Here is a 24,034-nt window from a genome sequence, read left to right as displayed (position 1 = left end):
ATCACTTCCATTTCTAAATCCAAAACTACATCTTGTCATGTTTATCTCCTGAATTGCATTCAAAGGTCCAGGCATGTCTACTACCATCGCAGTCCAATTTTCCATCATCTCTCACTGGTTTCTTAATGCTCCCCCATATCCCTTCCTGCCCCTCCCACAGCGAAGCTGAGAGGTTCCATTCCTTCCAAATGGAAATCAAATCACGGATATCGCACACATGCACACACACAAGCACTTATTCTTAAAACTTTTAACATTTTCCCTTTGGTATCAGGACAAAAGCAGGAGTTCCCGGCAAAGCCTGCCAGGCTCTGCAGAGCCTGCATACGTGCCTCCTCTTCAGACCCATCCTGACTTGCTCACCCTTCACTCAACGTCACACTGGCCTTTTCTCAATTCCTGGAACACACATGCTCCCTCATGCCCCAGGCCCTTTGTACTTGCTGCTCCATCTTTCTGGAATGCTCTCCTCTCACCTTGAACCAGGTTCAAAAACCCATCTTTATCATTCAGATCTCCATTCAAGAGTCACTTCCTCAGCACATCCTCATCCCTCCTGAACAGGGCAGGTTACCCTTTATGGCCTCTCTATGGGTGCCTCTCATTTTTAGCACATACAATAAACAGCTTCTGTTTCAGTGTTTCACTGCGTGATTATCTGATGCATGGTTCTCGCTTACTACCTTGCAGGCTCCACAGGGCAGGCACTGAGTTTCTTTCTCATGACTTAGATCAGTGCCTGGCGTGTGGCAGGTGCACAGTAAATGTTTGTTGAGTGGCTGAATGACTACTTGTGAATGAATGGATGAGCCCTTGCCTTCACACTTGCCCTGGGGCCCACTTCATTGAAACTCCAGCACCCTGCACCAAAGAGCAGGGGAGACCATTCGTTTTATAAGGAAAGTGTTACTGGTCACGCAAACTGTCATAAAATAATCTCAGTAGAGCAACCAGTGCAGCCATAAGGGCAGTGAGTGAAAGAACCACATGGGCCTGCCCCCGAGTTGGCATTAGTTGAAAGTGCTCCCCAAGCAACTTAGCTAAGACCATTCAGTGAGGTTATGTGCATTGATTTGTCCATTGGTACACTGGGGGATGTCTTTCAAGAATCATGATTTCCATTTCAGCACAGGTAGCATCTCTTCTGAGAAAATTACCAAATAGGCTTGGCTGCCTCTCCAGGCACCTGGTTGAAGATAGAGAAATGATGCCCACAAAATGGAAAAGGACCTCTTTTTCCTCGTTCATGCTGCCAAATGGGCATGTAGCCTTTCAACTAAAACTCAAGTAACTCAGACAGAAGTAAGAAGAAGGGGGTGGTAGCAATGAAGCTGAGCATGCTCCTGAGGCCTGATGGGTACCAGTTTCTGAGCTCTTCCTGTCAGTCAGGCTCCGTGCAAAATACCCTCCAGGAATAATCCCATTTGATTCTCACAAATACCCTTCAGATGCGGGTACCATCATCATCTCCCTTCGACTGACTGAGGAATGAGGGGGTTCAAAGAGGTTAAATGGCTTGGCCAAAGTCCACATCGAGGAAATCACAGCCCAGTGTGCAGCCCAGAGCCTCAGACTGGGGTCCATGTGACTTCAGCAGCACGTGACATTGCAGATTATAAACTGAGTAAACCACCTCCCTACTGCCCCAGCTTTCCCACTGTCTAGTCTTCCTACAGCAAAAACAGGGAACAGAACCCACATCTGAATGGCAACTGTGTGCCTAGAAAATGGAGTAAGCCCCACAACAGCCCTGTGGAGAGCAGTATTATCATCTAATTTTACAGATGAAGTAGCTGAGAACTGGGGAGGGTAAGCAGGTGCCTACAGCCACATAGTCAGTTAAGTACCCATGCCAGCACTTGAACCCAGGACTGGCTTTGGGACATCTGTTCACTTGATCCCCTCCGCCATATAACATGCCCCGCTTCTGCCTGTAGCCAGTATTCCTCTCAGTCCCAAGCAGAGGTTCCCAGGAACACTTCTGAAAAAGATATTAGAGGACCAGAGACCCAGGTGGATGGAGAATCTGATGCCTGGTCTTTTTTAAACCAACCTGTTTTCTTTGCATTCCTGGTAGGTGCTGATTGTAACAATTACTCTGTTCTATTTCCAGGGGCGCTGAAAACATTCAAACATTAAGCCAGCAATCACTTAACAAAATAAAGACATTGTATTAAAATCACAGGTCGGATTTAAGTTAATGCTCTGTAATGTATCTGCCTATTCTGGGAGATCTGAAACCTTAACAGGATCTACCCCCAAAGCTGCTTTTCCTGTTCCCAGAGCAGGCTTATCCCACGACACAGCCTGGGAAATACAGCTGATCACTACTGCTCAGAGTGAGATACCGCCAGCTTTCTGTAATACCCCTCCGTCCTTGAAGTTCTAGAGATGTCAGGTTTTGTTGCAGAGCCCCCCTCAGTCCCCAGACACCTCAGAGCCTGAGGAGGCTCAGAATGACGGTTCTTCGAATGGGCTGAATGACATCTGCTGAGAGAGGAACGTAGTCAAAATATAACTGAGAAATTCCACCAGGGCTTCCCCGACAAAAGATTTCTTCCGTGATGACTTCAGTTACTCTCTCAGCATTTCTGATTAAAATATAATCACTTTCACACGGGTCCACGGGAGACAGGATTCTGGAAAAGAAATGACTCTTTCTGCGAAGAAGTAAGTTTCAGAGTTTCAGAAGATATGCGGTATCTGGGCAGGACCCCTCAACATGTAAAATCCTCAAACTCTCCGACATGCTGGACCCCAGAGACACCCCATGATCAAGAAGAGGGTGCACATGTCCACTGCAGGAACAGGACGCAAACTAATAAACTGGCTTCTAAGCAACCCCCACAGAGAGGCTATGCTCCAGGAAGAAGGTAAGGGGCTGACAATCTCAGAAGAACAGACAGACCCTCCGGAGTTCCTCCTCGACACCAGGGAAATTCACCGAGGTTAAGAGGAATGTGACACCCTGTAAAATGCCCTGATTGGTATCACCTTTCCTGTTACATCCAGTTTTTCTATAAAACTTCAAGATCCCAACCCCAAGACAGACTGGTAGTCTCTAAGGTATTATCCTGCTGTGCCTCCTCTTTGTCTGGCAAAACAATAAAGCTGTTCTTTTCTGACTTTCCCAAAACTCTGCCTCTGAGTCTCAATCCGGTTTTCAGGACACAGATGCTGGTTTTGCGGCAACACCACGAGGGCAGGAATCTTGGTTTAGAGCAGAGGCTGGCATTTAATAAATGCTTAATAAATATTTGTTGAATGACCAAGTAAGTGGAGACAACCCAAATATCCATCAACAGGGAATGACGAAATACATTAAGGCAGAGCAAGACTGAGAGACAAAGATCAACTGCAAAACACGTGTTTTCTCTTTCACTGCAAAATGAAAAGAACCAAAGCCCCAGAAGTGTGTGTGTGTGTGTGTGTGTGTGTGTGTGTGTGTGTTCGTGGGTATGGCTAAGGATCTGGAAGAATATACATCAAACTATTAACAGTGTTACATCCAGGAAAGAAATGAGGGTTGAGGGAATGAAAGTTTTCCACTATTTACTTTATAGTCTTCTGTTGGATGTAAATTTTTAGCAATCAATGTGTCTTGAGCTTGTAATAAAAAAGTATATCAACTATACAAAAAATGAAATCTGTGGCCTGAGATCTCAGCGGTACAAACTTCCAAGTCTCTAGTTCTCTGAAATCATGGCATTCCTTGGCATCGTTCTGTCTCTCTGGAGCTCCTGGGATACCTGGTTTGAATGCCAGCCAGGCTTGGCTGTTGGCCACAGGGAGACAGGAGGGAAGGGGGCAGGGCACCCACTGTCATTAAAAGAATGACACGGCAATTAGCACCAAGGTGGTGGAAGATTCAACTCCCAGTAAACCCTGAGCTTCAATACACGCTCACTGAAATACAATAGCATAGTGTATGGTACTTAAAGGCGCCAGGACAGTTTCAAGGCTGACCATACAAGGTCAAAGGGTGGGTGTGGCCCAATTCCTGGGAATCCCACCCTCTTCCCCGAAGTAGTTGGTATAGTCCTCCCACTTGTTGGCGTGGGAAGTTACTGAGCCTGGAAAAACTAGCAACACTGTGCCTCGTGGTCACTCTCTCTTCTGAGTGAGGCCACCCATACTCTGTCTATGGCGTGTGCATCTTTTACTTTAAACTGAGCGCCCAAGCCCCACACCTCGTGGCCTTTCTCTTGCCCTCTGAAACAGCCTGCACTCTGTCTATGGAGTATGTATCTCTCTGAATAAATCCACCTTTACTCAACTGTGGCTCACTCTTGAATTCTTTCCTGTGTGAAGCCAAGGACCCACACTTGGTGGGGGGCGTCCCAGGGACTCAACTGAGACCTGGGACACAGCCACCCTCTCGCCCCGCATTTTTTCTGTATCAACAGGACAAGGGTGATGTGTTGGCAGGGACGGAGGTTTACTAAACACAAGGCTGAGCCCTGACCAACCACTTTGTGTGAAGCATCAGAAATCAATTTATTCACTTGATAAAACTGGAAAAAGTCATGTAGGTTACCTGTCATTGGAATTTTGAGATAAAGCCTTGGGGTGAGCAACGTTACTGATAGTTTCATAGTGACCACATTCTATCCGCTGGGTCGGGGCTTACTGTGATAAAGTCTGGTTCACCTGGGAGGCCCCGGGCAGCACACTGTAGCCAGGGCTAGGAAGGGTGTCTGGGGCAATAACTGGTCCTCTGAAGGCTGTCCTACACCTCCTTTCCCTTCTTGTCCCTATTACATCTCCTCCACACCCTCCTAAGGGCTTCCTCCCCCGTCCCAGGGTTAGCACTGCTCCGCTCTTTTCTCTTCAGTAACCTTCTCCCAGATCAACCTCTTAGGTTCTTCTCCCCGTTCCAAGATTGGCTCTGGAATAAAATACTAGCTGGTTACTTTCTGACTATTCCAGATATGCACTACGGTCCCCCTTTTTGTTTATCTGAAGAAGTCTATTGCCAAGCATGAGAGACAGACAGGGCATTATAGAAACATGCACTTAGAGGAATTACAAAACCATGAAGCAGTGGTTCCAAGTGAGGTACTTATCAGAACTAATTTAGAAGCTTACAAAAACCCCATCCCTAAAGACTCCTAACACGATACACGATCACATAAAATTTTTCATGTACATTCAAACATTTTTTTCACATGGAATTGAGGTTAGCGAAATCACTGGAAGGTTTTCTAAATTCACTGAAGTAGGAAGATGAAACGATACTGACAGTCCAATTAGCTGCATTCCAGTAATAACATAAGGAATCTGAAAAGGGCAGGAAATAAGTGGAGGCTACAAAGGGGAAAAAAAGTACCTTTTTATGCCTAAAATTAAGTTAAAATGTTTTTTAAAATATTCCAGAAAATATTCTAATTAAATATTAATTGTACTGTCCGTTAGTGCATATTGGAAATACAGATCATTGGCTTTCCCTTAGAAACCCATCAATCAGCCTTTAATACTTAGAAAGAACAGGGAAAAAAGCAGATGATAAAGTTCTTCTCATCTGTCATTACAGAAAACCAAAACACCAAAGACATGAACACACCGGCCAAATGGGAGCCAAATGCAAGAGGCTATTACTGGCAGGTGGAGGAACTTAACACAAGGGCAGCCCAGGGCGGCCTCTGGAGGTTATGGTTGGAGGAAGTATCTCAAGGTCCTTCTTGTCTATATTCCCTGCAGACTGCTGCTGCAGTGCAGGCTGACGGCAGAGCTGTCCAGGAAGGAGAAGCAGAGTCAGGCTGATGCCCTAAACCAGACGTGGGGCAAGGATGCAAGATTGGATGGAGTCATGCTGGGACCGTGGTCTTCCATCTGGCTAGATCCTGGGGAACCAGGAACAGGGAAAACTTAACGAGACCCCAGCTGGGAGAGGGCATCACAGACTTCCGATGTCCTCCTTTGCTGCCAAACTACCAAAGTTTCTATGATTTGCAAACAGAAGACCCACTCTAGCTAGATGGGAGCTTAGGAGGAGAATAAAAAGGAATTCCTGTAAGGATACTGGAAGACCTCATAGACAGTGGTGCGGCTGAGAGCCTGAGGCCTTCTAAGTGTCTGCGTCAGTATGCCCTGATCCTTGCCATACCGTAATACCATCTGGAGTTAGCACCGCCTCCACGGGGTAAGAGTGCAGCCCCACCAAGACTGCCCTCTCTCCAGACACCAGCCACAAGCTCTGGGGTCCCCAGGCCACCTACAAATTCAGGAGTTTCTAATGAACCCTTCAGGTCTAATAACTCACTAGAGTAATTCACAGAATTCAGGAGAGCGCTATGCTTACGACTGCAGTCTTACTACGAAGGACCGATCAGATGAGAAGACATCCAGGACAAGGCTGGGGAGGGTCCCATCGCAGAGCTTTTGTGTCCTCCCCCGTGAGACCAGGGCACAGCCTCTTTCCAGCACATCTGTGTTCACCAACCAGAAAGCTGTTCCAAGCCTGAGTGTGTCCAGAGTTTTTGCTGGGGTTCCATTTGGTAGGCATGATTGGTTGAATCATCAGTCACATGACTGAACTTGATCTTCAACCCCCTCCCTCCACCAGAGTTCGCAATGGTATCTCCTGGCTCAATGCCCAACCCTCTAATGACAGGGTTGAGATTTCAGGTCAAGTTGTCCAGGTCGCCTGGAGTCATTTTAGCATAAACTCAAGAGTGGTCCACTTGGCCACCATGAATAACAAAGACATTCCTGTCACTTCGGGCACTCCAAGAGTTTAGAAGCTCCCTCCCAGGAACCAAGGCTGAAGGCCCAATTCTCTATCACACAACATCCCTCCAGGCCCTGGTTCTGGGCTTGCATTTCTTTTCTCAAAAGAACAAATCTAATTGGTCCAGCTTGGATCCAGAATCCACTCTTCTAACAAACCAGAGACTCAAGGGGCAGAAATCAAACTGCTAGGGTAAACTGCTACAAGATTTGAGAAAGGAGGGGACAGGCAGACCCCCTCTCCTTATAAGTATCTACCAGACCCTGATTAATAACACCTAATCAATAGTCCAGCAGCCTGGAACCAGGAGACCTAGGTTCTAGCCCCAATTATTCCCTTTAAAAAAGGTAACTTATATATTATTAATGGAAGAATTGAATATATTCTTAGAATACTGTCAGAGTTGAAATAAGCATTATAAAATCTGCCAGAAATATGGTAGAGAAGACTGTGGAGGGTAGGACTTTGCATGAGACAATGTATTTCATCAAAATGATGACATTTTCTTCAAGTAATTGAAGCCTTCTTCAATCTTGCTATAGGAGTAGCAAGAATGTATTGATTACGTGAAGTTCAGAAATTTTATTAGATCCTCAACTCTATAAAGTAATGTAGGAAAATTTATATTAAGGAAACACCCATCACTCTGAAGATTCTAAATCCAAAAACAGCTGAGGATAAAGAAAAAAGATTGTATATGTTTGAACTACTGAAACTAACTTATGAGAATGCATTTCAAAAAAAAGAAACCTGAAACTATGAAATGGCATTGTCTTGCCTGAATACACAGAGACACATTAATATCACATGAGCCTGGAAAAATCCTACCAAAGGGCTAATATCTAAAGCAGAAGGTTCTTTATGCTTTGACTCATGTTAATCATTTATCCCACAGAAACCGCTATGCATGGTCAGCTCATAAAATGAGTTGATAAGGAGACAATATTTTCCTTTTAGAAACAATTGGACAAAGAACACTTGGATGTGCAGAATCTTGTTACGTTTATGATGCATCTTCCCTTTTCCAATTTGTAAAGTCCACGGGGAAATAAAGACTGATACCCATGCAAGATCCCAAGAGCCCCTGGGCCTTTGCACTGGCTTACCTAACTTAACCTGTATGACCCCTATCAGACTTAGGAAACAAGTGGGATTTGGGCAACTTCCTCTCCAATACTGTATTTATAGATGACCTACATTTTGCCCCTCACTTTAATTCTGAGGAATAAATATCAGGTTTCTCTTCTTACAACTTCAATGGCTTATTGGCTGGTCAAGAGGCCGGCCAGGTGGGAGAGCTAAGGCGTGAGGACCTGAGCAGATAAGAAATCCCAGCCATGATACGGATGGGAGCAAGGCACTGTTTCTAGTTTGGCCCCAGGCAGCATGACATAGCTGGTGGGATTTATCTTCAAACTGATACAGTCATATCATCTGTTCTTTTTTGCAGACAGGCTGGTTCTAACCTGTGCATTCACACAGAAAGCAAGACACACGTAGGGGCAAAGCAAAGCAACTGCAAAGACTCAGAAGGTTGGTGGGTTCTGCTGTTGCTCAGATCCCCAAGCCCGCTGTATCTTGACCATGACTTAAAAGGATAGTTTAGCCCAATGACTGGCAGTTCAGGGCCACACACCTGAGTGGGGAAAAGGTGTCATTTTAAAGAGTTCACGAACGCACGTGGCAACAAACAGCACCATTGTGTTCATTGAGCTCCCAGAAGAAATAAAACGACACCAGACTTGTGTAAGCCTGTAGGTGCTGCTAAGACTAACTAGAAATTCTTTTTGAAAACCTGCTTTGAAAATACCCTTCCAGTTGTCTGTAGCATGTTGTCATTGTGTCTGTTCTCAATGCACCGGTACTGAAAGGACAACTTCTGTCGAGCAGACAGTTGGGCTCCGCCCTCGAGGAGTTTCCATCCGGTAGGAAAGTGGAAGAATAGAAATGATGAGCCGCACTGCAGGTCTCACAGAGACATGTGATTATCCGAGTAAGAGAACGGTAAACCCCAGAAAGAGAAGCCCAGACGATATGCCCCAGTCAACGAGAAGACGGAGAGAGATTTGCAGCTGCTGGAGACCAAAGAAGACCTCCTGGAGAAAGCAACCTCTGACTTTGTCTTTAAGAAAGACAATTTCACGTTGCTTCTTGGGGACGAGGGAGTCGGAGCTTAGACAGAACGCAGCATTGACTCTTGGGATCTGTATGCATTTCACAGAGCATGGACTTGCTGGAGACTAAAGACAGGTGCGAATGTTGATGGTTTCTTTGCTTTTCCCCTTAGTCACTGAGGGTCAAGTCCACCCATGAGATCAACGTGTGACCCCGGCATTCCCAGCCTATGGCCACAAGTGAGGGTCACAGGAAGCGCGTCAGCCCAGGTGTCCCTAGCTCTTTCTCCATGTGTATAACACAGGCCCTCCAGCTCCTTGAGAAACGCATGTGTATGTTCACACACACACACACCCCCTACTGTAAAGTGTCATCAAGGAGTCTTCACATATCTCACAGCAGTTCATGCCCTCTCTTCTGTCCTGCCGCTGCAGCCAGTGTCCACAGCGCTGATGCTAATTCTGGAGTCGGGGGGCTGTCACTCCGTTCTGCTGATGTCACCAGCCCTCGCGGGCCGGGACAGGCTGCTTTCCCAGCTCTGAAGCCATGCGGTCCCCCACATATAGACTGGGAGGGGGCATCCTCTCCTCCTCACATGTTGTCACAACTCCCACCCAAAGCCACGCCATGAGCTCTCTCATCACTTCATTCTTTCCCCAGAGCCTTTCTCTCCAAGAGACTCAGACAGTCGGTGTGTCAGCTCAGTCGCACCAAAGTCAGAGACTCACCCCAGCCCAATCTTGTTTTCTCCATACAAAACCTTCTCCTCAGTTAAACACACTCAGGCAAATGGCCTCCTGGGGACAGTTTGTTGGAAGGTGAATTACAGAGAAACACCTCCAGGCCCTGGACTCCAGGGGAAGAGTGGGCAACCCCCAACCTCACCTTCGCAGTCCAGGTCAGAAACGCCCTGGTCCTGAGTGAATCTCACTGGCGAGGTTTGGGGAGGGGGCTGAGCACTGATACTTACTTATCAGAATGTCTTCGGATGATGGAAACGTGCACCTACGGCCAAGCACCACTGCCTACGTGCTCCCTACTGCCAGGGGGACGTCAGCAGCTTTTATCATCTCAAGTCCTCTGGAAAGAGAAAAAAATATCATGAAAATACCAAGGACTGTTTTCAAACCAACTGGCCATTGTGTTAAACTATTAAACATGAGCTCAAGACGAGCAGGGTTTGCATCCCAATAGCTCCAATCTTTTGAACCAGGTACCAAGAGAATCTGCAATTCTCCTAGGATGCTGGCCATGGTTTTGGCATTGCTTTACCCATTGATTCATCCACAATGAAACAACTGAAAAAGCAGACGCATCTCAACCGACTTTAGCTGGGGGACCCGCACTAACCGGATCTGTGTGGTAAAGACCAAACTAAACCAAGAACCAGAACACCATTCGATCTTTAACGTACCCTCAGGGTAGAATTATTTCTCTCCGCTATTCATATTCTAGCAAGTGGCCATCCGTCTTCACACTACCCCCCATGCCACCGCTCCCACACAGCTTCTGTAGATGCAGTTACCAGGTTCCTTTAGCATCCATCCATCTCCAGGAGGGCTGACGAGAGCTTCCTTGGTGTGTCCTGATAAGGACTTCCCTCGCACACACATTCACAGACTCCCGGTCATCTTCACAATGGGGAAGAGGAAAAAAACAGCCCCATCTGGCTATTTGAATGCTTACATTTTAAAATATTTTACAATAAACTGTATTTTTAAACAGCACTCAGCAGTGTTTTTTAAATCTTACAATCTATTATTCAAATTTTTACAAAAATGCCAACAAAGCATCATCTAGCTCCAAACGGCTCAAAGAGCATTAGAAGTGGATCTTGTTCTTTTAACCTTCCTGTAAGTATATTTCTGTTACTGCTCAAATCTATGTTAATATCATAATGGCTCTATGCCGCCAGCTAATGTGATGTATTATAAAGTATGAAGAACTGAGTAATTTCCAGATTATGGGACTCAAATCTATTCTTAATGGGCACCTAAACGTGTATTTATGTATTACTCCACAATAAATCACAGAAATGACCCAGAAGTTTTTAAGCACATATTTGAAAACTCTTTAACAGCTCCAGAAACCTCAATAAATCTCACTGTACAAATTAATACATAATGTTTCATCTGACTCATACAAAAAAATGTATTTTAAATGCCTATGAGAAAAAAAAACTCTGTGACTGACCTTTGAGTTCATTGAGTTCATTTGTCAAATGGGGAAAAGGGAAAAAAGAGATGTGCCATATTACTGAAAAATCTATTGATTTAATTTTACTTCTCATAAATGAGATATTTTATACCAAAAAAGGAGACTGCATTGAGGAGAAAATTTGAGTTAATTATCCAGATAATTTAAATTAACAGCCATTTGAAATATTTAGATTACTAGATCCAACCTGAGTGGGATGGTTTGAATTACTTGGATAACATAATCACATCAGCTGTCTTTTGAGTGTCTTTGTCACTGTCTGCATTAGGATGGCTCCAGCTCTTGGCACAACCAGTTGTGGCCGTAAGATTTTGGTGTTTTCTTAACTCTCTATCCAAAAACGTCTAGACTGCTTTTTCTTTCACGGAAAGAACAAAACTGATTCTGCTGATTGAAAACTAGAAATCATCCTACAGACACTGCCTGTAATGAACTGCAGCTCAGTAGTTGCAAATGGGCTTTTTTGGTGGCGTGGACTCCCCCTCTGCCCCGGGCCTGTTCCTGCTCAGCGCGGGACACTGGCAAGGCAAGCCTGCTTCACCCCGTGCTCACACCAGCGAAGAACCTCAGCTCCACGTCTGGACAGTCTCCGCTGACCCCTAATACCACCCTCCCCTCTCCTCATCCCACACTGTCTCCTGGAAGCTCCCCAGGGACCACGCCCACTGGACTTGCACTTGGTTCTACCCTGAGAGGCACTGCCAGGAAACAGAGGGAGGAAGGAAAGGGCAGGTGGGGTATCCATGCACCTTGGCCTTTTTTGGTCTCTGCAGTTTGGCCAGGTCCCCTCCACCCAAGGCCGTGGCTCCTGTTGGGAGGTCCTCTCCCCCCTCTCCTCCAGCTTCAGCAACTCCTTCTGGCTTCTAGCAATCGCCCCCTCAAGCCACGGGGCGGTAGGAACATCCCCAGGGTCTGGCACTGTCCCTCGGTGTTTTCTCTTAACCCTGCCCACACCCTTATAAAGAGCCTCTGTGTTGGTTAATTTGATGTGTCAACTGGACTGGGCCATAATATGCCCAGACATCTGATCAAATGGTACTTCTGGGCATGTCTGTGACAGTGTTTACAGAGGAGATGAGCACTTGGATTGGTACGGTGCGCAAAGTGAATCGCGCTCCCCAGTGTAGGTGGGCACCATTCAATCCACTCAGGGCTTGAATAGAACAAAGAGCTGGAGGAAGGCTGGATCTGCCCTCCCTCTGCCGGACTGCAGAGCTGGGACACCCATCTTCTCCTGTTCCCAGTGCTCCTGGTTCCCAGGCCTTCACACCTGGACTGGAATCTACCCTATCAGCCCCAGAGCTCTCAGGTCTTTGAACTACACCACTGACTGCCCCGGGTCTCCAGGCTGAAGACGGCAGACTGTGGAACTTCTCAGCCTCCCCAATCACATGAGCCAATACCTTACAATAATGTGACCTTGTTTGGAAATAGATATAATTTGCAGATATAGATAGTTAAGATGAGTTCACACTGCATTTGGGTGGACCCTAATCTAATGACCGGCATCCTCATAAGAAGGGAAAACACAGACACACACACAGGGAAGATGCCCATGTGAAGACAGAGGCAGAAACTGGAATGTGGCAGCTGCCAGCCAAGGGACACCAAGGACTACTGGCAACCACCGGGAGCTAGGATCAGACAAGGAAGGACTCTTCCTCCCCAGAGCCTCCAGAGGAAGCATGGTCCTGCCGACACCTTGACTTTGAACTTCTAGATGTGAGAACGTGACAGAACAAACGTCTGTTGTTCTAAGCCACCTGGTTTGTGGCACTCTGTGCTGGAAGCCCTAGGAAATGAACACGAGGGTGAGCTGCTCCCACCACGTGAGCTTGCAGGCATCTCTCAGGACGGGATGCTCTCACCAGGTCTGACCGACAACATTTCAGCCATTTCAGCAGGTGCCCTGGATTGGTAACTCTTATATTTTGACAGTTGTGTCTTCTCGCTGTGTGTCCCCCACAAAGCTTCCATCTTTCTCTTTCTTCGCTCTCAGTCTCTCATGCCTCCCTCCTCTCCACCCAAGACCCTCTCCTCACTTCCTGGGAGAGGACAAACAGGAGTCACAAAAGCCCCATGAAAGAGAAGCTGCCACGCCCAGGCAGTGTCCAGGTTCCCTCAGGCCACAGACAGCAGCTCCTGCCAAGTGTCACCACCCATGTCACGCGTGCCTCCAGCCACCACCCTCCCAACATGTTGGCCAAGCAAGGACTGTGACACCTTAGCGCGATGTCTACTGTTCTCCTGAATTGTCACCTTTCCCCACTGAAGCAGGGGCAGGAACGTGCCAGGGAAGAAAGCAACCAGCCTGAAATTACCCTACTTTTTATTTTCCTAAATCCTGGGCCCACCAAGTCGGGTGGAGCTTGAGGAAAGGGCAGAGGGGTCCCACAGGAGCAGCAGGATGATGCAGTGAGGGTCTTGCCATTGAAGAAGAGATCCCCCGAGATGGGGAAGAGTGTGTCAGGGACTGGTGCCCCCCCAGAGAGACAGCCAGACCCAGGGAGGGCCCTGAAGGGGAGGACCAGAGGCACCGAGGGTCCCCACAACTCCACGCCCCAGCGTGGCCTGAGCGATGACCCGGGCAGCAGGGAGACTGAGGGTGGACAGAGACCCCGTCACTTTCCTGGGTCTGGTCACAACCCTGGGAGTGGAGGGAATCCCAAAATTACTAGAATGGGAATCCTCCGGCCTGGAGGTATGAGCACTTATGAGGTAGCATTAGTTTAGATTTGAAATTTTTTTAAGTTATATTTCTTATACACCTGAGTTTATGGCCTAATCAGCATGGTCTCCCTTTTCATTTTGTTGAGATGGCTGAAGAACAGGTAAACTCCGTAATTAGAGTAACAGCAAGCCAGTACATATATGAGAGGAATGTGGGCATTTGCTGACAAGAGGGCATGTTCTAGAATGTTCCTAGGGGTTCTCTCCTTAACAGCCCCGAATCAGAAACCCCCCAATGCCTGCAGACAGTAAAATGGATACGTAAACTGTGGTGTGTGTGCGCAGTGACACGGTGCCCGCAGTGAGAATGGGCAGATCACAATCACACGCGACGTGGACAAGTCACACGAGCAAAATGTTGAGTGAAAAAAAGCCACGTGATTCCATTCATGTAAACTGTCAAAACAGGCTAACACGCCTACACTGTTAGAAGGTGGGGGCGCAGCTGTCCTGGGGAGCGGCAGGGACTCTAAAGGGACTTCTAGGACGATGACTGGAGCTCATGAGAATTCCCTGCGCTGAGTGCTTACGATTTGGGTACTTTTCTGTATATATATTACCCTTCGGTATCAAAAAAAAGTAAGGTAAGGAGAGCGTTTCTGACCAGAGTGGACAAAGATAAAGATGGAGACAGAAAGAGACACACTGGGACAGATGGAGGCAGACAGGGACAGGCAGGGACCATCGCTGATGGACATCCTGTCCTCCCCGAAGGCTTGTGCTATGTGGGTGTCATTGGGACACTAAATACGTTGGCTTGGGGTAGGGGAGCTTGGGGGCAAAAGAGGATGCTTGAAACTGTAAGATCTGGGCTGACATTCCGACTGTCTGCAGAGAAAGTTCGGCACATAACTGGCCACAATCCACAGATGTAGCTCCCGGCCTCCCCTTTCCTGTGAACGATGGTGCTGAAAGTTCTGAATTCTGTAATGAGCAGAGCTGTGCAAACTCTCATAAACACCCAGCGCACGAGGAAAGGATTTCTATGTCCAGAGACAAACATTTGCAATGGTTCATTCCTGAGTACAATAAAATATACAGCTTGCCGTGTTTCTTGGAGGGGAAATGACGCTTATTCATAAGTCACAGCAATTTAATGACTGTTGTAAACTGCTACATAATTTTTCCCCCCAAAACCGTAATACTGCTGGAACCACGTAGAGGCACATAAAACCGCGTGGAGGATAGTCCCATTTTGGAAAGCTGGGCTACTGGGTGCCCTGTCTCCCACCCCTGATGCGCTGATCAGCATCCCAGCCAGCTCTCCCTGTGCCACAAACGATCCCCAAACTTCCTAACAAAGACCCTCACGGTGAGCTTTTCTGATGGCCCGAGAAATGTTATTTTAGCTGGGCACCTACAAGTCTCTGGAGAATAGAGCCATGAATCATTAATTGCTGGCATTAATGTACAGCAAAAAAGTATATATTTGGACATGACCTCATTACTTCTTAAGCATTTTTCCACTTGATTTATTATTCTCCCTTATATGAATGCATGTTCATAATCTGCATTACCAGTCCTCTAATGATGCCATGTCAGATCCAAATGCCACCTCATTATTTCTGACACTCACAGAACCCACTACAGTAAAAGCCAATTATAGCTGGAGAAATCCCAGAAGACCTCGCCTGCTACCACCGCTAATAAGCGTCCGCGTCATTATACTCACAGACAGCCCCACACAATGGACATCTGTGTCTACCCAGCCTGGGCAGTGGGCCCTCCTGTGCACAGGAGTAAGGAGATCCAGCGCGGGAGAGCCGGCTGTCGGAAACCATTCCGAATCGCCCTGGCAAAAAGCCGTGGGATTCATCAGCACCCTGATGACCAGAGTGCTGTGTTTCACTCTGACAGACACAGGAATCAAGTTTCAGAGAGCGCTTCATTGACTAAGTCAATTTGTCTGGGCTGGGACCACGTGTGTGGATCTGGTGGAGAGTTGGCTAGAAAAGAAGTTTGCCTAAGATCTGCAAGGTGAAGGGAGAGCAGCACTTTTGTTTTTGGAAGGTCGTCATGGTTACACAAGGGGAAACCGGATGCAGGGCAGGTTTCAGCCTGCCCTCCTCTTCCCCTCGAAGTGTGCCCAGCTCTTCCTCCCAAACGCCACCCTGCTGACCGACAGCACATCCAGGCCCACCTCAGATAGACAGAAGAGACTTCCACACACTTCCCTCTCCTGCAGTGGGACCGATGCGGCAGCTTCCCAGTCTTACCTGCGAGCTCTAACTCAGAACTTCGGGGTTAGTGCTTCTGGGTGGCTGGTTAATGACTTTTCTCTAAGCTTCCGACTCTCCTCTCTGGATTCTCCTTCCAGTCTGAAGGTCTGGCCTGATCTTGAAAGAGTCCTAATGGACTCCTGGTTAGTGGGACCAATGGAGGCACCCAGTGGGAATTCATCCTTTCAACAAATATCTATCGAGAATCTTCCAGGACTGGAGCATTCGGGTACAGCAGGGGGAAGACGGTCAATCCCCGTCCTCCTGAGCCTGTCCCCCTCGTAAGAAGATATGAACTGTCATTTCCTGGGCGCTTACAACGTCACAGGCAGTAGCCTACGTGCTTTACAAGAAGGATTTCATCCAATCCTCACAAGCACAAGTTTATAATGTAGATACCATCATTGCTGCCATTTTACAGACAAGGAAATTGAGGCTTACCAAGATTAAGAAACTTGCATGCCACTAGCTCCAGAATGCAAATGCTGATCCATTCCACTAGTCAGTCTCCTTGAGCAGGAAGACCACCTTCCCCTCTCCCCGCCTCCAAAACCAACCAACCAAAAAAACTAAACAACCAGGCAAAGTCCCAGGGTACCAGGCACACACAGCAAGGCTAAGCTGGTGCCTGAGCAAACTCCTTGTCCGGCATCCAGAGCATTTAAGTCACTCCCACCGAGGAAAACAGTAATCCTGGAACAATGCTACTTTGGCATCTGAAAGAAGCCTGACTAGGGGACAGTGAGTACCAGGGCAAGGCCACCTGCTGGCCAGAGACACAGCCTGACAGCCGAGCAGGCCCAGGATTGGAGAAGATTTTTTTTTTAATGCATAGAGATACTGAGCTACAACAAGCTCAAGACGTACTGCTGGATGTTTTCTCCGTTCCCGAGTACACGAGTGGTAGTGTAAGCACGGAAGCAACTGCGAGAAGGATACCCAGCTCTCAGTGGTGTTTTCTCTGTGATGGAGAGAGGCGTGGAGATTCCAGAGAATTCTCATGCAGCAAGTCAGACATTTCATGACATGTAATTTTCTTTAACAGTGAAGATATATACTATTTTTTAAGGATAGGTACCTTTGTAAGTAGAGACATAAATACAAACATAAATAATTGATTCAATTAGAAGATGGCATCTCAGCAAGCACCATCTGGGCCCAGATGTGACCCCCTGTCCCCTCCCTTTGCCTCCATATACGTTCAGAGAACAGCGCTGAATTAGCGACTGCTCCGTGTAATGAAGTCCAAGTTCACGTATAGTTGATCTTGCTTTATACCTCTTTCCCAATTCAAATCAAGGCCAAACTGTTAATCATTCCAGCAGAGCCCAGAAAACTGTATAGACTGATCTTTGAATTTTATCACCTTCTGCTCAAGGAATATTGAGCCCAAAAAACTTGACAGTGATTTCATTACAACTTAAGAATGCCATGTTTAACTTTTTTTGTGGTCCTGTCACAAAACAATCAGTGAACACATGCTATTCAAATCAGTGTACTAATGAAAAGGACAGGTTTGAGTTTGCCAGTTTTCTCCTTGGATTGATTTTTTTCCTTTTTATGTCAAAGAAAATGATGCAAAAACTGAACTGAAATTTTGCAAAGAGACAAGTTTTCCTCTTTGACAGGATCAGTAAGAGCCAGGAGTCTAACCACATAGTTTGGCCTCATGAGAATTAGTCTTTCTGAAGTCAATGAGAAATTCCAATTCTTAAGGATTTCCAGTTCCACTGTATATTTTGGAGTGGCAACAAGAACTGATTTCAATAATAATTTCATTTTTTAGTGAATAAAAGTGTTCAAAAGGCACAAAACTCGGTCGAGTCACGCTGGACTATTCGTGTCTTCCCAACCACTGGACATTTGCATCTCCCTTCCTTTGCCCTCTGTCCCTCAACTCCCCACCCCTTCAATCCCACTCATCATCAACCCCAGGTGGACTGTCATTCTGGAGGGCATTATAGGACCTCTGGCTCCCCTTAGGCAGAATCAATCAGCAAATTTTCCCTAATCCAACAATTTCACATAGTTTGCATACTCGGAACTTCTGTTAGTAAGAGCTCCTTGTAGCCAGAGACTGTTTCTATTGCCTTTGGCCTCTGTGCCCAGCCTGGCACCCAACCCAGAGCATACATTCAATGCTTGACACTAACAAACAAATGAGATGATACCTCAGATTCAATGTCCAGCCTTGCCCCACTGGCTGCTTCATGCTCAACAGTCATCAACTTCTCTGGAGCCACTATTTCCTCATCTGTAACATGGAGAGAAAAAGTAACCATGATCACCACACTACAGGACAGAACTGCAGAAAGATTCAAAGCGATGGAGTGTGGGAAAGCAGTTTGTAAGGTGTAAACCAACACATACATCATGGAACTATTCAGTGCTCAATTCAAAACCAGTCTGAATTCCATCTAAGGGAAGAAAAAGCACGGTTTTCCAATCTTAATTCTAAATTCTTTCCAACTTATTCAAGCCCAAATGAAGAATCCACTTACATTTATTAATATATAGCTCCTACACATGAATTTGAAATCTTAACAGACTATCTGTTGGATCCTGACTGCCGTAGCTTGCAAAATTTTTCCCAGTTGGTCTCAGCGTGTGTGTGTGTGTGTGTGTGTGTGTGTGTGTGTGTGTGTGTGTATTATATATAGGGCATTTTGCTGGAAAGCTAAAAATAAATGAAAAAATAGAAATGTTTTCTTCAACAAGATTATTTTTTCAAAATCATATAATGTGTTCTGTTTTTTCTTATTCAGAAGCTGCCTCGGGAAACTGCATCTTAACACCCCTAAGAATTTGTAACAGATCCACTTTGAGTTAATTTTCTAGAACATTTCCACTCCATCTTCCAGTTTTCTCCTCTATTTACTACTTTCAACCAAAAAGCAAAAAACATGCCTTTTATAGACTTAATTATCCCTGAAGCTAAAAGTAATCTGAGCTCTTTTTCCAATGCAAAGGCGAAAATTTTAAAAGCAATGATGACTTAAAGCAGATGGGCTGCTTATGGGGAAACACGAACCAAAATTATGCAGCCTTCTTTATACATCTTCTCCAGGCAAAATAACTCCAGGTTCTTTAGCACATTATTAAAGTTATAAATGAATCCAGCTGGAGGGCTTGGCAAAGAAATAACACCCACAGAGAGAGAGGGAGTCGGGGGAAGGATGAAATGAGGAGGGAGAAGGGTGAGGCGAGCGGAAATGCTGATGTTAGGCAGGTGGCAGGATTCTCAGGTACAGCCTCCTGCCACCTCCAGTGGGTATCACCTCCGCTGAGTTTATCCTAAATTCTTCCTCCTGGTTTTGAATAAGGATGGAGAGCAGACAAAGCAGTGTTCAGTGTGAGAGCTGGAAGGCCGTGGGCTGGCATTAGGAGTAAGAGGTCTGCCTCCTGACCTCTGGTTTCTATGCTGGACTTAGCCATTCCTCCATTTTGGACGTGGCCCTGTGTCCTTCTGGTGAGCGGTTCTAGTGAATGCAGCTCCCCCAGGGGAGAGCTGCGTGTTCGATGGGAATTACAGCAAGGGTACTCGCCGGGGGCTGCTCGCACATCCAGGTGATGGGGGAGACGAGGGTTCAACAAGGTGTTACATACTCTATTCTTTACTGCCGGTACTTGAGTATTTGCAAATAAGCTATCTTGTCCCCTCTTTTTAGTGAAATAAATGAACCACTGGTCACAACCCTAAATTGCAGATAGCACAGAATCTACTAATTATTCTTAGTAAACAGGTTGTCGATGTTTAGACTTTCTACTTAACAACACTTACTTATATTCTCAGTCCTTTACAATTTCCCAGAACATTTAGGAAATTTCCAGGCATACAGGAAAAAAGATTATAGTCCATATAATTTATATTTTAGCTATTAAAATTTATGCTCTAATTCCAAGATTTCTGGAAACTATTATTAAAAACTAACCATTTACTAAGGCAAGGAAAAAACAGCCTAGAGCTGTTATCTGTCTTTTGTCAGTTTAATTTCCAGTATTCCAGCCAGATAATCTAGGAAGCTGGAGAAAAAAGGTTTTTTCCTTCTCTATAGCCCTCAAAAGGAGGCTCTGTGCCGTGAGCAAGTCATCTCCCCTCCCCAAGCCTCCATGTCTCTATAGGTAGAAGTTGAAGTTTGGTTAGATCTAGGGCATAAATCAGCTTCACCCTAAATACATCAAACTCGGTGCTGTATTGAAGGGATCGTGAGGCTGCGTCTACGCCTGGTGGGAAAAAAGTGCAGAGATCAGTTAACAATGTCTGAAATCAACAACAACAAAAAAAGTTGGATGGTGCAGGAGCCCTGCCCCGGAGATGACTGCTAAGATCTCTTCAAGGTCTGAAACCCATGCAGAATATGAGCTCTATGTCCTTTAAGGTCATCTGCTCCAGAACCCCAGGCACCATCCCCTCTGGAGCATGGAACGGGGGGAAGGGATGCTCATCTTAAGAAGAGACACCAGGTCACCTCTGGCCACGAGGAGTTCTGAGAGAGAAAGTCCAGAGATGGGGCCAGGAGAGCAAGTGAGCATGGCCCTTGCAGGGGATCAGAATATGGAGCCCCCACATACACTATTTTGGTGTAAGCATTTTTTCTGAGCTGGAGACAATCGAGAAAAAGCAAATGCTAAAAGTGCTCTCTGCTCTCCCCACATTTGCCTTAAGAGCAGACTCAGACTTTTAATCAACCGCAAGAACTCTAGACTCATCAGCCCAGAGGTGGCACCCAGGGGAACCTACCTAACAAGCCTTACTACCATAGCCCTTATCTGTGAGTTCTCCCCACATATTTGCCTTCCCACAGTTCGCCACCCTTGGAAGCCTAAAGCCCTTTTCCTGTGTCTTGTCACTTCTCTACTTGTTTATCGTCCTTTGCTCAGATGCTGACTGTATAAGCCCAAGTTCTAACCACTCTTCTGAGCTTCCGTCCATGAGTTTCCCCCGTGTGCAAGCACACTGCACATGCTATGAGCTCTGGCTTTCTCTTATCTGTCTTTTCTCAGCTTAATTTTCAGTGTCCCAGCCAGAGAATCTAGGAAGCTGGAGAGAAAAGGTTTTTCCCTCCTCTACAGCCCTCAAAAGGAGGCTTCCTATTTGTGGAGCCGGCTGGTGCTCTCTGAAGCTGCTCTGAAGTCATAAAACCCCCACTCCTGGGCTCACCAGTCTGCCTGGAGCCGACTGGTGCCCTTAACCCCCACTCCCCACTACTGGACCCTCTGCATACCTACATTTCTGCAAGATAAAAACATCTTCCCTTGATGTGTGTTTACCCTAGCAAAACTAACCCCCTCCCCTCCAGGAACCGGCACATCCTGCCCTCATCAGAGTTGTAAATCCTATTACTCAGAGGAGTCCCTGATGAGTCTGACAAGCAATCAGGTACCTGTGCACGAACTGATCATGCAGCACCCCCTACTCCTTGTGTTCACAGCCCGTTCCCCCCAGTAAAAGACCCTAAGTGTTCGTCCTCAGTGCTCACACAGGCACCTCTTGTCCGTGTGACCCGCTATTGTCTGTAACAGTGCACCTAATAAACTACTTTCCTATTCTTTTTGTCTTTGGTAAATTCTTTTACCACCCATGACACCAGCCCTCCATGTCGTCCAACACTATTCAGGATCGAGAGCTCTGTTTCCTTCATAAGAAGTTGCACCCCACCCTACATCTGGGTTCTTCCGTTCGTCCTGGCCCCACCCCAGACTTATTGAATCTGGATCTTTGGGAGTGAGGCCCAAGAATCCGTGGTTCAATAAGCCTTCCAGGTGATTCTGGTCCACCCTCAAGTCTGAGAGGCGCTGTTCTCATGGACTCAGGCCTACTGGCTCCTCCCCCTTGACCTGATTGGAGGATGTCAAGATACAGCCAAGCCCAAACCTTCAGTCTCCCATTAGCTATAAAATTAACAGTGAGCAGTGCTGGCTGGGTCTGCTCCCGTGTCTCTCTGTCCTTCCTCATTTCTTAATTCTGAATTGCCTGTCTGTGCACCCAGCAAAGCAACGTCTGACTGAGCCATGCAACCAGAAAGCGACAGAAAGCCTCCTCCTAAACCTTGTCACCCTTGGGAAAGTCTAAGCCCAGGCACTCAAACTTCACCTGGGGAGCTTGACAAAAATACAGATTGGCTGGGTCCCATTCCCAGAAAGTGTGATTCAGTTTAAGAATCTGCAGTTTGAACCAGTTCCGAGGTTCCTGGGGAGCAGGTGGTAGAGGGACCTCTCTTGGGAAAACCCATCACTTGGTGATCCGTCACATGGAAACGCTGGGAGCAACATGTCCCCATCCTCCCTGAAATGAGCTGATAGTTCCTCCTGATTTGTATCTGATGACATCCATCAAACATGTTAATGCCACGAATGAATGACTTTTAAGCAATTTGTGTAGGTGGCTGCCCGTGTAATCAGTCTTAATTCACACTGTTGAGTGCCCACGCAGGCTAATAATGTGCCCAAACTCACACAAAAATCTCTCAAATGGAAATTAAGCAGGCATATAAGACTCTGGTGGGCATTACTCAACATCCCAAGGGGTAGCATTAGGTTAACAGGATTGAAGCTGAAAAATGAAATGCACCATCAGGAAAGCACCTGCTTAGAGCCACACCTGATTTCAAAGCCAGTGCAGGGACCTGGGATAGAAACTCCTCTCCTCTCTGAGGCAGGTGTGCAGTGGACCTGGAGACCCTCTCGAGGTCTGAAGTCACTTTGAACAGGAGGATAGTGGAACTGAAAGAACTCCCATGTCCACTGCTCAGCAAAGGGCCTCAAACGCCAAGAGTGGCTGTTACTTGGGAAGACCGAACCCAGACATTTCAGAGGTCTTCGGCTGTCTATCCAACATCCCTTCTTCGGGAGAATGTCCTTTCTCTACTGGATGTGGGAGCATTGCTTTCCTTGCCCCTTTGTCAGCACTGGGAGCCGGTGGGCAGCCTGCTGGCTGCTGCTGACAATGACAGAGAGGCTCTTAGACCAGCTGGCCCAGGGTTTGGTAAGCACAGCTGGCTGCACGCTGAATGGTGCTCACTTAACAGCCTCGGATTCCAGGTACTGAGCTTCTCAAATCCCATTTGTCTCCACTGTCTTCAGACACACAAGCTAAAACTGGTTACAAAAATACAGGCTGAACCTTTATGCGCAAAGGGCTTGCCATGTCTGTCATCCCTCCTGCTCTCCCGCCATGGTCCCCTTTGACTTCAGGATGACTTGCTCCCTCTCGTCCTGCAGTGATGACACCACCTCCATGCAGCCTTCCCTTTCCTCTATGAATGAAGCACTCAGTACCTCCTCTTAGATCGACTGGATATTTTCCTGCCCTGTAATCAGCTATTTAATGATGTCTCTCCCAATTGGTCAACAGCTCCTAGACAGCCGGGACCTCCTCTTAGTTACCTTGGTAACTGTTTCCTCCTCTTTCCCAGAGCCTAGCATAATGCTTACATATAGTAGGTACATAATACATGCATATTACATGGAAATAAATGGAAACTCATTAATGAATATGGGAATTATGCACAAACTGCAGGATTTGGGCTCTGGGGTGCCCAGGAGGTTCAAACTAGGCATCACCGAGCAAGCAGAGGAAGGAGCTTCACACAGAAATTAGGCCTCACAGTCGGCACAGAGTGGGGAAAAAGTAGGTGCACATTCTCCATCACCAAGGCACGGAGTGTTCTGCAGAACTCATGCCTGCAAACAGCTGCTGGCAGGAGGAGAGCAGTGAGTTTTCCACTTACTATTTCTCACCACATCCATCTCCAAGGAGAGAATGGGAAGAGCTGATTTCTAGATAATTACATGAACTCAGATTATTCAATTGGCTCTGTGAAATTGGATTGAAAGAGGGAAAAAGTTTGAAGGGAATCATTAAGCATTAATATCCCAGGAAAATTACCCTAAAACTTCAGCCTAGCCTGAGAGAAATTTGCTGGATAGTAAAACCACAAGATCTTTACTGATTCATGAGTGGAAATGATCTCAGAGCCTGACGGGCATCAGAGTCATCTTGGAAGCTCGCTAAGTATGAGGC

The 24,034-nt window shown here is 46.6% G+C and overlaps 1 protein-coding gene across 3 annotated transcripts in view; it reads right to left on the bottom strand.

Moving 5' to 3' along the window:
- Window positions 1-24,034, bottom strand: part of PLPP4 (phospholipid phosphatase 4) — a 291,237-nt gene that overhangs the window by 157,683 nt on the left and 109,520 nt on the right. The window contains exon 3 of one of the 3 annotated variants that reach the window (XM_072972002.1): window positions 18,183-18,265. In XM_072972002.1, coding sequence (XP_072828103.1) covers window positions 18,183-18,223 — 41 coding nt within the window. In that variant the 5' untranslated portion in view covers window positions 18,224-18,265. Of the gene's footprint in view, window positions 1-18,182; window positions 18,269-24,034 lie in introns of those variants that run through there. The other 2 variants (XM_072972006.1, XM_031682530.2) reach the window with 2 other exon arrangements.

This window comes from Vicugna pacos, chromosome 11 (genome assembly GCF_048564905.1).
Source record: "Vicugna pacos chromosome 11, VicPac4, whole genome shotgun sequence".
In the NCBI taxonomy this organism is placed as follows: Eukaryota; Metazoa; Chordata; class Mammalia; order Artiodactyla; family Camelidae; genus Vicugna; species Vicugna pacos.
Note: the sequence above shows the minus strand (reverse complement) of the source record. Positions and strands in the feature narration are given on the sequence as shown.